Source organism: Brienomyrus brachyistius, chromosome 6 (assembly GCF_023856365.1).
Source record: "Brienomyrus brachyistius isolate T26 chromosome 6, BBRACH_0.4, whole genome shotgun sequence".
Lineage (NCBI taxonomy): Eukaryota > Metazoa > Chordata > Actinopteri > Osteoglossiformes > Mormyridae > Brienomyrus > Brienomyrus brachyistius.
In genome coordinates, this window is record NC_064538.1 from 12,449,418 (window position 1) to 12,463,532 (window position 14,115).

General features: G+C 43.0%; 2 protein-coding genes and 1 non-coding gene across 5 annotated transcripts in view; 1 reads left to right on the forward strand and 2 right to left on the reverse strand.

Annotated features, from left to right (window-relative positions):
• Positions 1-7,224, reverse strand: part of fgd1 (FYVE, RhoGEF and PH domain containing 1) — a 39,338-nt gene extending 32,114 nt beyond the window's left edge. The window contains 2 exon segments of the mRNA XM_049017744.1: positions 5,818-5,894; positions 5,977-7,224. Coding sequence (XP_048873701.1) covers positions 5,818-5,881 — 64 coding nt within the window. The 5' untranslated portion in view covers positions 5,882-5,894; positions 5,977-7,224.
• Positions 7,225-9,253: 2,029 nt separating this feature from the next.
• LOC125745478 (uncharacterized) lies at positions 9,254-13,949 on the reverse strand. Of its 3 annotated transcripts, none has more exons than XM_049018383.1 (10): positions 13,582-13,949; positions 12,727-12,977; positions 12,291-12,464; positions 12,044-12,201; positions 11,600-11,798; positions 11,295-11,391; positions 10,903-11,074; positions 10,577-10,777; positions 10,084-10,190; positions 9,254-9,833 (listed from the first exon to the last, which is right to left on the reverse strand). In XM_049018383.1, the coding sequence occupies exons 1-10, from the start codon at positions 13,594-13,596 to the stop codon at positions 9,765-9,767; spliced, it is 1,443 nt and encodes a 480-aa protein (XP_048874340.1). In that variant the 5' UTR covers positions 13,597-13,949; the 3' UTR covers positions 9,254-9,764. The 3 variants fall into 3 exon arrangements, with proteins under 3 accessions (XP_048874340.1, XP_048874341.1, XP_048874342.1); XM_049018384.1 differs by having other exon boundaries at positions 9,254-9,830; positions 13,582-13,947; XM_049018385.1 differs by lacking the exon at positions 13,582-13,949 and having other exon boundaries at positions 12,727-13,567.
• A 92-nt stretch (positions 13,950-14,041) lies between these two features.
• On the forward strand, positions 14,042-14,115 carry trnai-aau (transfer RNA isoleucine (anticodon AAU)). Its single transcript has one exon. It is a non-coding gene; the product is annotated as a tRNA-Ile (tRNA).

The window sequence follows — 14,115 nt, forward strand, 5'->3', positions numbered from 1 at the left end:
AAGGCATAGCACTGATTCTATTGTTCCAGGGGGTGAGGTCAGCATCTCTTTCCCAGTCATTGGGACCCACCAACTCTGATTAAAGTATCCAAATTTGCCCCAAAAAGACTGCCAGGAAGACCACAAGCACAAGACGATAAAGGTCAGCGAAGGTCAGCTGCTTTGAATAGCCAGTGCAAATAAACAGAAGCAGAAATCCAAGAATGCTTCTGGCACAAGTCCAAATCACCATCTAAGGCAAAGTACTATTAACGAAGGGTAATCATTGTTTACAAGCTTCTTTTTCATTACAAAGTTAGAATTTCTAATCTAGGTATTTCTGTTAAGTGCTAAATTAAGATCTCAGTGCAGGAAAAAAAGGTTTCATCCAAATAGCACATGTGCCTAAATACCTCCGTCCAGTAGGCCTGGCATCCTGCACTGTGTGCAGTAACGCAGCCAGCGCCCCGGTTCAGCCACAGCGCATAATTGTACGGGAGGGGGTGGGATGTGGCTCCCACTGCGCCACAGTTCAGGGGACTTCCGCTTTCCCAGCTGCAGCCAGCTGTACTGTACGGCGCGAGTTTCCCTTCCTGTCACCCTCCGCCTCACATGAGACGCGGAGCATCAGGGCAGCTCCGCTGGCCTGCTTTCTCGGCTGTCCCGGGTCACTGGGGCACTGGGGGAGTTCTTGGTGGTACCCCAAATGCCAGTCACTGTGGCTCTTACTGTGTTAAGTATCAGATTAAACATACGTGATTCATGCCACCCTGATGAAATTGAGGCTTCATGACTAGCTCGTGGAGAGCGTGCTTGACCAGTAACCATGTTGTTAAGTTAAAACACAGTAATGACAGCCCATTAGCGGCCCTATGAATTGCAAGTGAGGCTGCGAGGTCAAAAATCTCAAAGGCACTTGGTCCCATTAGTGCTAATTCTGGGAGAAGTCATTGCTCAACAAGAAGGTAAATTAAACCCGGCGTCAAAATAACATCCTGTCGCTATTCAGTGGCATAACCAGGCGAAACGGAACCGCTCAAAGATTCGCAGCAGGTTGCACTGCTGTAGAGATGCAAGAACATTATATGTCTACGCCATTTACAAAACCAGACAGGGTGCTAAAAAAGCTTCAGGAAACAGCCTAATTGAGAGGAATCTGCACCGTTCGGTGCTAAAAGTTTGATGACAGTTCTTGTTCCTCACCCCAATAACTATAAATTCTCAATATAAACGTCAGAAGAAAAAGTTGGAAAACTGTGTCACTGTACAGTTTTGCTTGGTATGTAATTTGATGATATTCTGGTTTACACTGCTCCTATTTGTTATGTAGTGGCCCAATATTCTGTGTGTGTTTGTGTGTGTGTATATATATATATATATATATATATCTGTTATATTCGTTAACTATGTTTACAAACATTACCCTAACAAGAAATAATTCAATAAATAAATGCAGAGAATTAGATGATGTATTTCTCCATTTCCAAAATAGCAAGAAAAAAAATCCTGTTTTTCACTCACAGCTTTGACCAAAGAACCAAACTAATTCATTCACTAGATTCAAAGTCCGTTCTTTGCCTGACAATGCTGACGTTGCTGAGGATGTTCCGGTAAAGTGGTTACTTTGTGGCGCGTGAGGGATCAGACGGAAGCTTTGTGAAGCCTGAGGGCCACAGCGGTGCTGCCTAAGGTCTAGACCCTGGGTCACGGTCACTGCCACAGAGCCATGGAGCCCCCTGCTGTAACGTGTTTATCAGAGAGGTCAAGGGTCAAGATTATAGGCACCATTCCCAGGGCAAATGTCAAGAGAGCAGGAAGGAGCTCTGAAAACTGCAGTGACCTACCACAGCCCACGGCTGACTGCTACAGTGACCTGTGTGAAGGACTTCAGAGTGAGACCAAGCAAATCTTCAGTAAGGTCCCAGCTTCATGTGCAAGGCACACTTGCAAAAAATGCAAGTAAATAAGATCTGAAAGGGACAGATCATGGATTCCATTGTTGTGGGATTACACAATGTATTGCTAAAGTGAGAGACTGGCTTGCGCTCAGAGAATAATGCAAGCACACAAACAGCTCCTCGGCCAAAACTGACAACTCACTACTTATTTACACAATAGAAATTTCAATTAATCCATACATCTCAGGAAACTTATTCATAGGAATTTCAATGTGCTAAACATGTTAAACTCACCGTGGCCGAGTATTTCTGAGTCACTGGTCTGAATAACAGAGAATATAGCAGGACAGAGTTTTCAATGGGTCAGCCCCCCACCCAGCACATGTGATTCTGAACTGGGGAATTGTGGTATTGGGCCAGACGACGCTGAAATGCAAATAGAGACTCCCAGCTCTGGAACGTCTCTCTAGGAGGGAACAGCCCTGCTCTTTTACAGCCCAGAGGTTGCTGTTTATCCTTATGCATACACACTAAGTGCCATTGCAATTCAGTTCAATCACATAATGAAATTACAGGGGTTCCTTACTTTGCATGTGTTATTTACAGAGCGTCTTACTCATGTGTACCCAGGGGCAACTGCTATTCCAAATTAATGTTCAGACTCAGGCTGAATAAAAAGCAATTACTTCCCCCAGAGAAGAATTTGCAAAATAACAATTGAAAAAAAACAATCATGTTTCTAGTTATATTCCATAAAAGGCAAAACTTACTTTGCAAACAATTAAAAAAACGGTACAATGGTCTTAACTCTGAGCAAGAGTGTGCACGTGTATGTGCGTGTTGTCTGTGTGTGTGTGTGCACGCATGTGTGTGTTTGTGTGAGTGTGCATGTGCCCTGTGAAAGAACTGCATCCCTTTCCGGGGCACACTGCCTCCTGTCCTGTGCTTCCTGGCACAGGCTACAGTCGTACCATAACCCTGCATCCATATGCAGTTGTGGATGTCGGGTGGATTTATTTATTTAGCGAATGAAGCTAATAGCAAATGAAAGCATGAGTGTGGCTTGGCTGTGCTTCCAATGAACGCCCAGGTAGATGTGCATGTGCTACAGAAACAAGAGCCACACTGCATCTTCCAACAAAAAAAGAACCTAATCAGACAATCCCATACTAACATAACTCTACCCCAAAGGCTCCATTTACAGTTGAGAGCATCTACTGCCAAATGCTGAGCACAGACACTGAGGCCTGGATCCCAGCCTCAGGGGTGTGGGGTCTAGTCATCAGGTGGGGCACTTATGTACTTAGCTTGAGAACTTTACTTAAGACACAGAACATTTCTTGTCCTCATGAGGGCGTCTTCCTTATTCATCCAACATTCCCTAGTCAGCACTCTAAGCAGACTTCATTACATGCTTGGAACAAAACAAGACGTTGGCACCATTCTATGAGGACATCTAAAGCGGAAGAAAGTCGTGCGGCTCCCTGTCATCTCAAATGTCGTTAGAAGAGAGAATAGCTGGAGGCTACTATTCTGCATCCCCTGCCTTGGACTCAATACTAAGCACAGGGCAAAGCAGCTGACATTCTCTTTATTTCTGACTTAATTAGCTAATTATCTTAAGAGCAAAAAATATAACGTACACTTTTTGCCAGTGGCCAAAGACCCATACAGCCACACACCATTCCTGGAGAGCATCTTGGTGTCCCAGACCTGAGTGGCACTGCGCCTTAATTCAGGTTTCCCACTCCCAGCTCTGAACTTTGCAGACTGACCTGACAAACAAGAGGGAACAGAGAAGCAGTCCGGCTCACACTTGACCGCAAATCCAGGCCGACCCCCACAGCGCGTCTCCAGAGCCGCCACCCCCATTTCCATTTTCATAGTGTAAACAGGGATCCTGATACAGTGCATAACATACAGGTTCACTGGTTATAACGAATGCCCCTCCTCTTCTAAAATCCGTCGCCTGTCTCCTTATTCATAACCTTCCCTTTTATGGTCTGCTCTTGTTTAGGTTTCAGTTTTAACCGTTTATAATTTTTTCAGATGGCAGACTGAATGGGTGTTGAGAATGAGCAGCCCTACCCTTCATCCAAACCCACTGCTCACACTGTAACAGCTGCCACAGCATGGCACACGGCACATGGCACATGGCACAAGGCACGGCAACTAAATGCCAGTTTTATCCATTTCAGATTTTCGCGCCCTACAGAAATAGCTCTGTCTGCGTGTGAGGACATGTGAAAAATGTTTCTTCCGTATCTCCAAACGGACATACTGTCAGCTGTGCAGGAGTGTTTGTAGCATCTGGGATGGGGGGGGGGGTCACATCAAATTTCAGCACCGATAAAATGAAGCAGCAGCTTTCAAGTGGTTGGGTTCAATCCCATGATGATGCAGTGGTAGGGTCTATTTTTTTGCATTTGCTTTGTCAAAAAAAAATAAACAGTCAATTGCCTCTCCTTGCTGTGTGAGATCCCGGTTTAAAGTACACATACATTTTCCTTCAAGAAGATTTCAAATGCTGCCTCGTGCCCATTGGTTCCGGGATAGGCTCCGGACCCCCCGCAACCCAGTAGGATAAGCGCTTTGGACAATGGATGGATGGATGATTTCAAATGTCAGAGAGCAAAATACAAGTAACTGTACTTAGACTTTTCCCAAGGTATCACTATTTGCTGCCCTGTTCTGTTCAAAATGCAAAACCTGGCATCTGCTTTAAATGAATCCATTGAAAGTAATAAATTTATATTTACAATGACAACAATGGTTCTACATTAAAACAGGCAAAAAAGTATACAGATCAGTCCCAGTCCATCAGCAGCTTGTCCAATGCAAGAAACATTCAGTAATTATAAAATGTGAAGCACCAGAATTTCAAAAATGGACTATTACCAAGAAAAATACAAACATACATTCAATTACTGTCGAAGGCTCAGTACTGTACAGTGATTTTAAAATGCTGTTTCACTGAAATATAATGCTGTTTTAAAGTTAATTAGAAATTATTGATCTCTACACAAATTTACCTCCCCTTGAGTCTAAGGGTCCTTCAACTGACTTCACTTGACCTTAGTCTTTTTAATTCCCTTAACATCCAGCTTCCAAGTCCCTTCAACATGCTGTCTTTCATCTGAGGTGTGATCCGGTGCAACACACAACAGTAACTAATCTTGGACAGCAGAGGCCAGCTGGATGAGAAATTCGATTAGACGTTAACACACGAACACAATAATAACGTACTGAACTGCATCGAAGGTAGAAAAGAAAAACACAAACTACCGGTTACTCGAGTAGTCTAAGATTCATCGGAGAGAGCAAAAAACGGAGAAAGAAATCCAGAAGTCCTAATGCCAACAGCCTGAATCCTAATGCAATCGTTATACCATTGCCGGAAGCAGAAAGGATAATCAAATGTACTGTAAGTGAGTTTCGCATATTATTAACGTACGAGAATAGCTGACCCAAGCCGTTTAATCTTGACTATACCATACAATGTATATGCAAAAATACGTTAAACAAACAGTTTCAGTCTCTCTTGTTTATATTTCGAGTTAGCGTTCAAGTCACGTCTGTATCGCATGTGTTGCTTAACCCTCGCAAAAACATTGGTGACCTTGTTTATTATTCGCATTTTCAGAAATATACATACTTACAATAGCTACAATACTTGGACACACGTACAAACGCGTTATGTAGAAAAAAGACATACAGCTGCCTTGTTTGATGCATAAGGTACTGCAGTGAGGTCAGAGGATGGTGTCCGTGTGATTTTGATTCCTATAACGCGCACGACTGGTAGAGACAACACTGCGCTGAAATTAAGCCGCAATCTTAATTTACCCAAGAGGACACGCAACACATAACATGCACAGCAGTAGGTAATCAAGATGGAAAATATGCGATATTGCTACTGTATAGCAAAATCGGCGCTCACCTATCCTGCGCAGTGGTGGCTGAGGACTCGGCATGCCGCTGCTGATGTGGTAGGAGAACCGCATTGTCTTAAACTGGCTGGAGAAGGAATTCGTGTCTGATGGTAACAACGGCGGCGTGAAGCTGATGAAAGCGCTCTTTGGTCGGTTAAACTGCATACCTGTACACAGGTATATGAAGTATTCTCAGATTTCCTTGCGTAAAAAAGTGATCAGATTCCCGGTCCAGTCATAAATCCCCTCGGAATCAGGTCCCCGGCGTGCTCCGCCACCAGGTACTCGTGCGACCTGCGTGTCCCAGTAGCAGTCACCAAATAAGCGCTCTTGTCCCAGTCTGGATTGCAACTTGCGAAGAACCCTCTAACCAAATTGCAGTGCCCAGCCGGTATACACTCTTGCTGTCCTCGGCGACTACAAATGCCATCAAAACCCACTAAATACATGTAAAACGCCATCAAATAACTATTAAATCAAGCTATTATCCAACGTATGCGAATAATTATTACTGTAAACCAGTTTGTGTCTTTCTTTTTAGAAGGAAAATTGAGGACAATCATTTGCCCTCGGTAAATCTGACGACAAATAGGGATAACTGTTACACTCAACAGCGCCAAGGTAGGCGACTGTAAGCAACATTCCTTTACATCTAAAACTGTAAAAAAAATCACTATATTTCACAGTGCGTTGACTTAAAGGTATCTTGGTTTTGTCTGAATCCGAAAAGAGGACACCACACAAGTAAACAGGAGACTATTCCTGACAGCAACGGTCTTTGTATTGTTCTTCAGATTCCAAACGTATACGGGAGGGGGTTGAATTTCAAACTTCTCCTGGATATAAAAAGCGGCATAAAATGGCAAAACCCCAGTCGAGTTTCAGTCCTCCAATACTGAGGTTTAGTTCACTTATCCCGGTTCCGATCCTAATTTCTTTCAGAAAATCTGACTTAAAATAGACTGCAGTTAACCCGATTTAACTTCTGCAATAACGAAATTGTCGACGATCTTAAATTGTAAGAGCTGCATTTCAACTCCTTGGGACAAAATACAAAATCCACGTTTTAACAACGGGGCCGACGTGTTATTTTTATCCCACTATTGCATTTAGTTTTCGGATGTTGCCCTGGCTTTGGTTTTCCCCCGATTTCCTTTCCAAAATGTTATCCCAGAAATATGCAAAGTCAGCTTCTTCTACCCAAATTCAAATCAGACATAAAATCTTCACACTATAAATCTGTGCGTTCCGTTTGAAACACAGTTCGGTCGTCATTCCTCTTGATTTAGAGTAGTTTTGTTTATGAGTTTTTTTCCATCGCAGCCACCGACTTCCATGACATAGTTCGCATCCATTCTTTGTGTGAAACTTTTAACGATACCGTCAAACTGCAGTCCTGAGTATGTTAAACTTAACTTCCCCCTCCCCTCAGCTCTTTTCCCTGCTCCTGTTTGCGTTAGTCCGTCGACATCCGACACCAAGCTTCCACCCCCTCCTCCGCCATCTCTTTCTACCAAAGTCTGTTTCTCATTTTGGATTTTTTTTTCCAAGAGGATTGTGCATGAAATCTGATTCTTTGAAAAGCTTGGAGGAGAGTCTTACTTCCCTCCAAAGAATGGGCTATAACTGCATATTTCTGAACTTAAAGTTTGCAATTTGATGTGTCATCACTAACGTTTAACTGCAAACGATTGAAAATAATCTCATAGGGTCCATTTTAAAAGTGTTTAGATCCGGTGATCTCGCATGGAGAATCGGGTAGCTAGCAGCCAAAAATATACCCATATATTCAAATACGGAGGATATTGTGTTAAATCCGGTAAAGATTATATGTTTAGGTACTATATTTTCATCTGAATTGGAAAGGTTTTACACCAATAGACCAATCCAATCGTTCGCAGATCTCCAGGCACAATACAACTAGACTACTAATTCAATGCAATAAATCTAAGTGGTAATAACTGAACACCGCATTAACAAAAAAAAAAAGAATAAAATCCACTCTACTTTATACTGATTGTGCTCATCCAAAACTAACCGAGATAAAGTATCAGTATAATAAACGTGTTAAATACCTTTAATTGCTATATTTCTTAATGATCAATACTGTATGTCTGCCACATGATAAGCTGCCTTAAAACTAGATATCGTTTTTAGGCGTAAACAGTATGAATTTGGTGTAAAACATATACGTCACATTCTGGAAATAGAACTCAAGATAACTTTAAAACTATTATTAGATATTATAAGAACACGGAATCAAGACATGCATAATTATTCATAGAAGTAGATACTTCATTTGGCTGAATTGAGGCAGTTTTATTTGGCATTTATGGGCTCTGTATATCATTATTTAGTTATTGCCTAAACTGCAGTACCTTAACAACGCAGACGATTACATTTTTAAAGATATCTTGTTTTGCAAGACAGACCAATCACCTGAATCTACTCACTGGAATTTCCTGAAAGTGTTTACATTGACTCAGTGCTTGTTGAGTCATTAGATTCTACCAGCTGCAAACCCACGTGTGAACATCCACAGTATTGAATTTGAACATTCAAATCACTTAGAGAATAGACTGCATATGGTCAGCCATTTTTAGGTGGGTATTCTCAAATGTGTTAAATATATCGTGTATATGATGAGCAGCTACTTGTGGATACTTCAGTCAGATGAAACATCCAATTTGCATTAGCGTGAGGCCCTTTGATTAAACGAGGAAAGCCACAGAGTCGACATGCTGAAGTCAGTACGTTACCAGCATCAGAGCAGAGAAAGGGAGAGGATGGTTGCTTTACGGTGCTTGGAAAAACTCAGGCCCAGCTGTTAAATGCACTCATACTGTGTACATTTATGGGGCAGTTAGGGTCCAAAGCCCAAGGGCTGCTTCCCAGCAGAGGGAGTCCCTATTTAGACCACAGTTAAAGCAGAATGAGTCCACATTACTCAAATTATGAATTCTAATAATTTCCTGTGTTTTAATGGACCTGTTTTGATACATATCGTTCAGTTTATGACCCCAAACTGATAAATAGCCGAAAAGTTGAAGCATTAATGTCACCTGTTAAATTTTTCATTCATAATAAAGACGATTAAAATTTATCAGACCTTTGCCCACTAAAGGCGAGTCAAATTAAACAGATACCCGTATTCTGCTATGAGAATAAGTGACCATTATTCAATGCTATTTAACTGATAACTAAGATGTTAAAGAACCGCAGTCACCCACAAAACTTTTATACCCACTGCAGTGCAGTACGCTATTACAATTACAGTCACACGGATCATAGGATATTACTGGAATCTCACCAGAAGGTGTCAGTATTGCCAAGAGAATTGGTGACTAAAATTCCCTTAACTTTTAAACTCGATTTTTTTTTCTTTTTTTTGGGGGGGGGGGCGACCCCACTACAAAGATTATAAACTCATTTCAGTACCAAAAGTGTTGAATTTCTTGTTTATTTTAGTTAATTTCCATGTTAATAGGTTTTAAAAAGCTCTTCTGTAAAATCTCTAATACTGTTATATAGATGTTTCCAGAACAGTTACAACTACTATTACCACAAATATTATGATTAAACAGTGAACAGTTACATAGTAATAACATCCATTGATCCATCTTCCATAACCAGACTCAAACCAGGACCACATACAAATTTTTAAAAAAGACACTCCGATGTTGTGGCCTTGCATGTAATTAAACAGCAATCTTACAGTATCAGTACTAGATGCTAAAGTGCATAAATATATTAATTGTATGCATTCATTCTGGTCAACTACATTCTGGATGAAAAATTGGCTAGCGTTCTAACAATCCTACCCATAAATGTGTGCACCTAAATGTATGTATTGATATGCACACATACAGACACATAGCTGCTTTATGTGGATAGTTGGCATCACTGCTGTATGAAGGAACATGCTGTCCTGCCGGGCAGTCCGAAGCCCCGCCCATCACCGGTTCCCTCTGTGCTCCATGGGGGCCGGCAGGGACCTCCTGTTGCGTAGATTGTATCTCGGCTGCTTCCCGCCCAGGGGTGTCCGCATAGGCAGAGGAACAAGACACAGAATAATGACGACCTAATTAAGGCTATACAGAGAGCATAAATTATGGTTGATTAAGCAGATCCTGCCATAGCATACCACCAAGGAAACAAGGTGCTGGATGCCAGTAAGCAACCCAGAGGGCCTTTGGCTTCTATTGACATATGGGGTTTGATTCAATACAGGATTATATATGAGCACCTTAGGGTTTATTGGGTCGTGTGCTTACCTGACTGTCATTAACCAAGACGCTATACGTGAGAGCGGTGGGGGGCCTCTCTCGAGAGCGCGAGGACTGAGGTTGAACAAGCCTCCCAGAGGTCTCCAAGATGGTGGCTTCACAGTTCCAAGCAGCACAAGAGTAGCGTTTAGTGACAAAGATCGTGAACTATAAAAATGCACCGGTGCATTAAATTGCGCTGGAAATGCTGAAGTGACACGTCCAAGAAAATGAGCCAAATCAAGAAATTCTGCCAGTTTAAAATCATAATTAAAAGGCACTCGGGCATCTTAGTGCTTCAGTTCCTCTAAATGATCTGGAGACGTCTTGCGATAAAATAATTTTCACGCACAGAATTCATATTAGTTTTGAATGGCAGGATCGGACTTATGGCAAATTTAATGCAAGCAACAGGAGTAACTGGAAAAGTAGGGTAACATCGTGGGCACTAAATCAGCATCTGATGACTGGGTCAGTGGAGGGGGCTGGAGGAACGTCTTACCTTCCTCCAAGTCCAAACGAGACGAGCTGAGTGAAACGCATGGTATGTGAAGGGTGGAAGTGTTGGGGAGTATGACAGACAGCTCCTGCAGCGCAGTACTCGAGGATTCATCCTTGACCCCTCCCCAGCGCTTGACCCTCAGACTCCCCCTTGCTTCCTTCTTCATGAGCTGCATTTCAGCAACAGCCTTATTAAAGCATTCTGGACAGAAAAGACGAAGAGGTTCCTCTCAGTTGTAAGTGTGGATGTGGTAGGTAACAGCTAGAGTCACATGACCAAGGTACAGGTAACTGTGCAAGTGCAAGACGGGGGAGGGGGTGGGTCACCAGCTTTCTGCAGAGCCAGCTGAAGGCTGGAGTGGGATTCCTTCAGTTGGGTCAGAATCTCCAGGCTCTCCCTGCTTACATCCCTGAACCTCACTCCCACATAGATCAAAACAAGCAGTCCCAAGAAAACCATGCCTCGTCGCAGCAGCGCCACCAGCTGGTCAATCCTCTCCTGGCCAGGGAGAAACTGACAGTCAGTGACCTAGGGGAAGTCTTTAGATCATTTGGTAATCATAGTACACAGGGTAGCAGTAAAATATAGAGCCACTAATTATCCTGCCTTTAGTTACGGGGTGTGCAGCAGATAACCTTGATTTTTGAAATTTGCCAGTGACTTTTATTCCCGGCCTCCGTGGAACATGATCAATAAAGCAATTTAGTTACGCACTCACCATCTGCTGGTACCCAGAATGCGTAGAGTCCAGCACAGCATTACAGATTATCCTTTCCAAATACACATTTACTGCCACCAGCACGAAAAGGATTAGCCTACAGATAAAAAATGTTTTACACGCAAAGAATTCCAAAAAAATACCACAATATTTTTCCAGTTCTAGCCAAAAGAAAAAGTAACTGAAGAAGCAGCACATCTCTGACCTTTAATTTCTGAATAAGCTTCCCAATGCTGTTAATTACAAACAATATGGCAAGGTTTTGCATGATTACTGTGTCACCAGTTCAAATAATGGAAGCCCACCTGGCCCCTGCAGTACGTTTGGTGGCTGTCAGCAGGAAGGCGACGCACAGCCCCAGTGTGTTGTACAACAGGGAGCCCAGTGTGTGGGACTCTGACATGACAAAGGTCTGCAGGAATGCTATGCGGCCAAAGATCTCGGAGAATGCCAACTGTTGCTCCTGCGCGGTGTGCTGTAGGTCCGCAAAGACGTCCTTCAGGCCTGCCGGCCCGGCAGAATGCATGAGGTACAAAAACAGACAATCGAATTGGACAAGACAAATTCGAACAGAATAGGCAATGTGAAGAAATGAAGATGTGCAAATGCCAAAAAAAAATAAATCATCCATCAGTATCAAGAAAGTCCAGATGGTCCTTGGAAAATGCATTCGGACTCTCATTCCCCCTAGAAAGGCAAAACAATTGCCAGAGAGCACACACCCAGTATACTGTTTCCAATACAATCACCTTGCGTGGAGTCATGCAGTGTAAACTTGAGTTCCTCCCCATTACGCAGTATGGCCTCTTGGGACCTGAGGGCTACACGCTGGGCCTGCACCAAATCCTCAGCCATGCTCCGAGTCGAGGCCAGCTGTTCAGCCACTCCTGCCGAACTCTCGGTCAGCCTGCAGGAAAACGGCACTGGAGCTGTTTCTGTGGGGCTGAGGTGCGCAAAGTCTCCCACGACAGGGAGATCCCCACTGCATTTGGTCACCTGTGAATGGTGCCTTCTGCTCGGTGCTGCCAGCGCTCACTCTCCAGGTAGTGGCAGATACTGTGAACGTGGGTGAAGAACTCTGTATATGTATTGAAAGCCACAGCATCCATGTCTTGTGTGCATTCCTTCACATTGCTGTCATCCATGCACTCCGGGAATGGGCGATTTGACCTACGGGAAAGAATTACACACCCAAATGCAGTTCCACTTCCAGCCATACACAGATCATAATATTATACTGATAAATCCTGGCACAGGGAGGTGATCACCGAGACCGTTAACAGTTGATCTGAGTGATAAATTAAAATAAATGTGGAAAATATTAAAAGACGGTGACCCTCTGCGTTTAACCCATAGGATTTCCACTTCAATATGAAAACAAATTATACAAATTACAAACGCAAGCACAAGATCCAGCCAGTAACTGCATCACCTGCGAAGGTGACAGTGGGTGAAAGCCAGCGCAACACGGCTCTGCGTCTCCTCAGTGAACTGGCGGCAACTGGCGTGGATTCGCTCCAAGGCCCGGGACCAGCACTCGCCGTAGACCGGCTGCGCCGCGAAGCCCTGCAGCCTCCGCAGCTCCGCGCGGCCATGCGATTCGACCTCAGCGAAGCCAAGCGCGCAGTACAGCGGCCAGGCGCGAGCGGCCGCGCACAGAAAGAAAAGGATCCGCATGTTCTGCTGAAATGATCCGGCGACCAGGAGAGACTTGGTCAAAAGGAACAGGTTTTTTTCCCCAAAAAACGTGTAATGCTTTACATCTTAAATAACTTTCGACGGTTAAGGGCGAATTACAGAAAATGGGCATCTGCTGAAAAATTCTGTAATAGGCTACATATAGCACAATGGTTTATGAACTTAATAGTTACACTTGATAGTTTATTGCGTGAGGCCCTTAAGATTAGCAAGCAGACTTTTCAACCAAGCACGAAAGTGCAAAAATATTACGCTCATTTTCCTATTTCAATAAAAAAGTTTAAAACACTAAAACCACGACCCGACCGTATATTATTAGCTATCAGGAAGTTCGTCCGTAGGTCAAACTTAGCGAGCCAAATTCTGATTTGTCAATGTATTGATGACCTTTGCTTGTTCGTGGAGCAGAATGCTATCAAAATACTTGTTAGGATTGTATGGAATAAAAGCACATGCAACTTTATGCTCATCACTTAAACCGAAGTGTTTTAAGTCTGTGACTATGAGCTGATTTTGAAAGCACTGTAAAACGAAGGTAAGTGCAATCCCAGTAATATAGACATTCCTGCCTTTCGGTACGTTTATTTACCATGTGGAAAAACATGAACTGACACGATCCCAGCAGGATACAGCGAGCTAGCTTTAATCTATTCTTCAAATTAGAGACTAGAGTATAAAACGCTTAATGATTTGTATCTCATTAGGGATCCAAGTAGCATAGCTAATGGCACCCTATTGTTTTTTCATTATAAAGAAACCAACATTTACAATGAAAGGGTCTTTTAACGTGGCCGTTTAGACGTTAATTAGTATTAGCTGCAGCTGAACGCTGGGGTCAAAATGATCACGGGGACACCAAAGCATTGCCCAGTCAAGATTATTTGTATTGGTTGAAGCGTTGACTAAAAAATAGTAATAATAAAAAAAAATCGATCTTCGTAAATTATAACTACTATTGGGAAATTAAAAATTTGGAATATTTAAAAAATTCAGTAAATAGAGCGTTTCGAAATGAGACATGTATGTGGAATGAAAGCGTACGTGTCTGTGGCCGGTTAGCTCAGTTGGTTAGAGCGTGGTGCTAATAACGCCAAGGTCGCGGGTTCGATCCCCGTACGGGCCA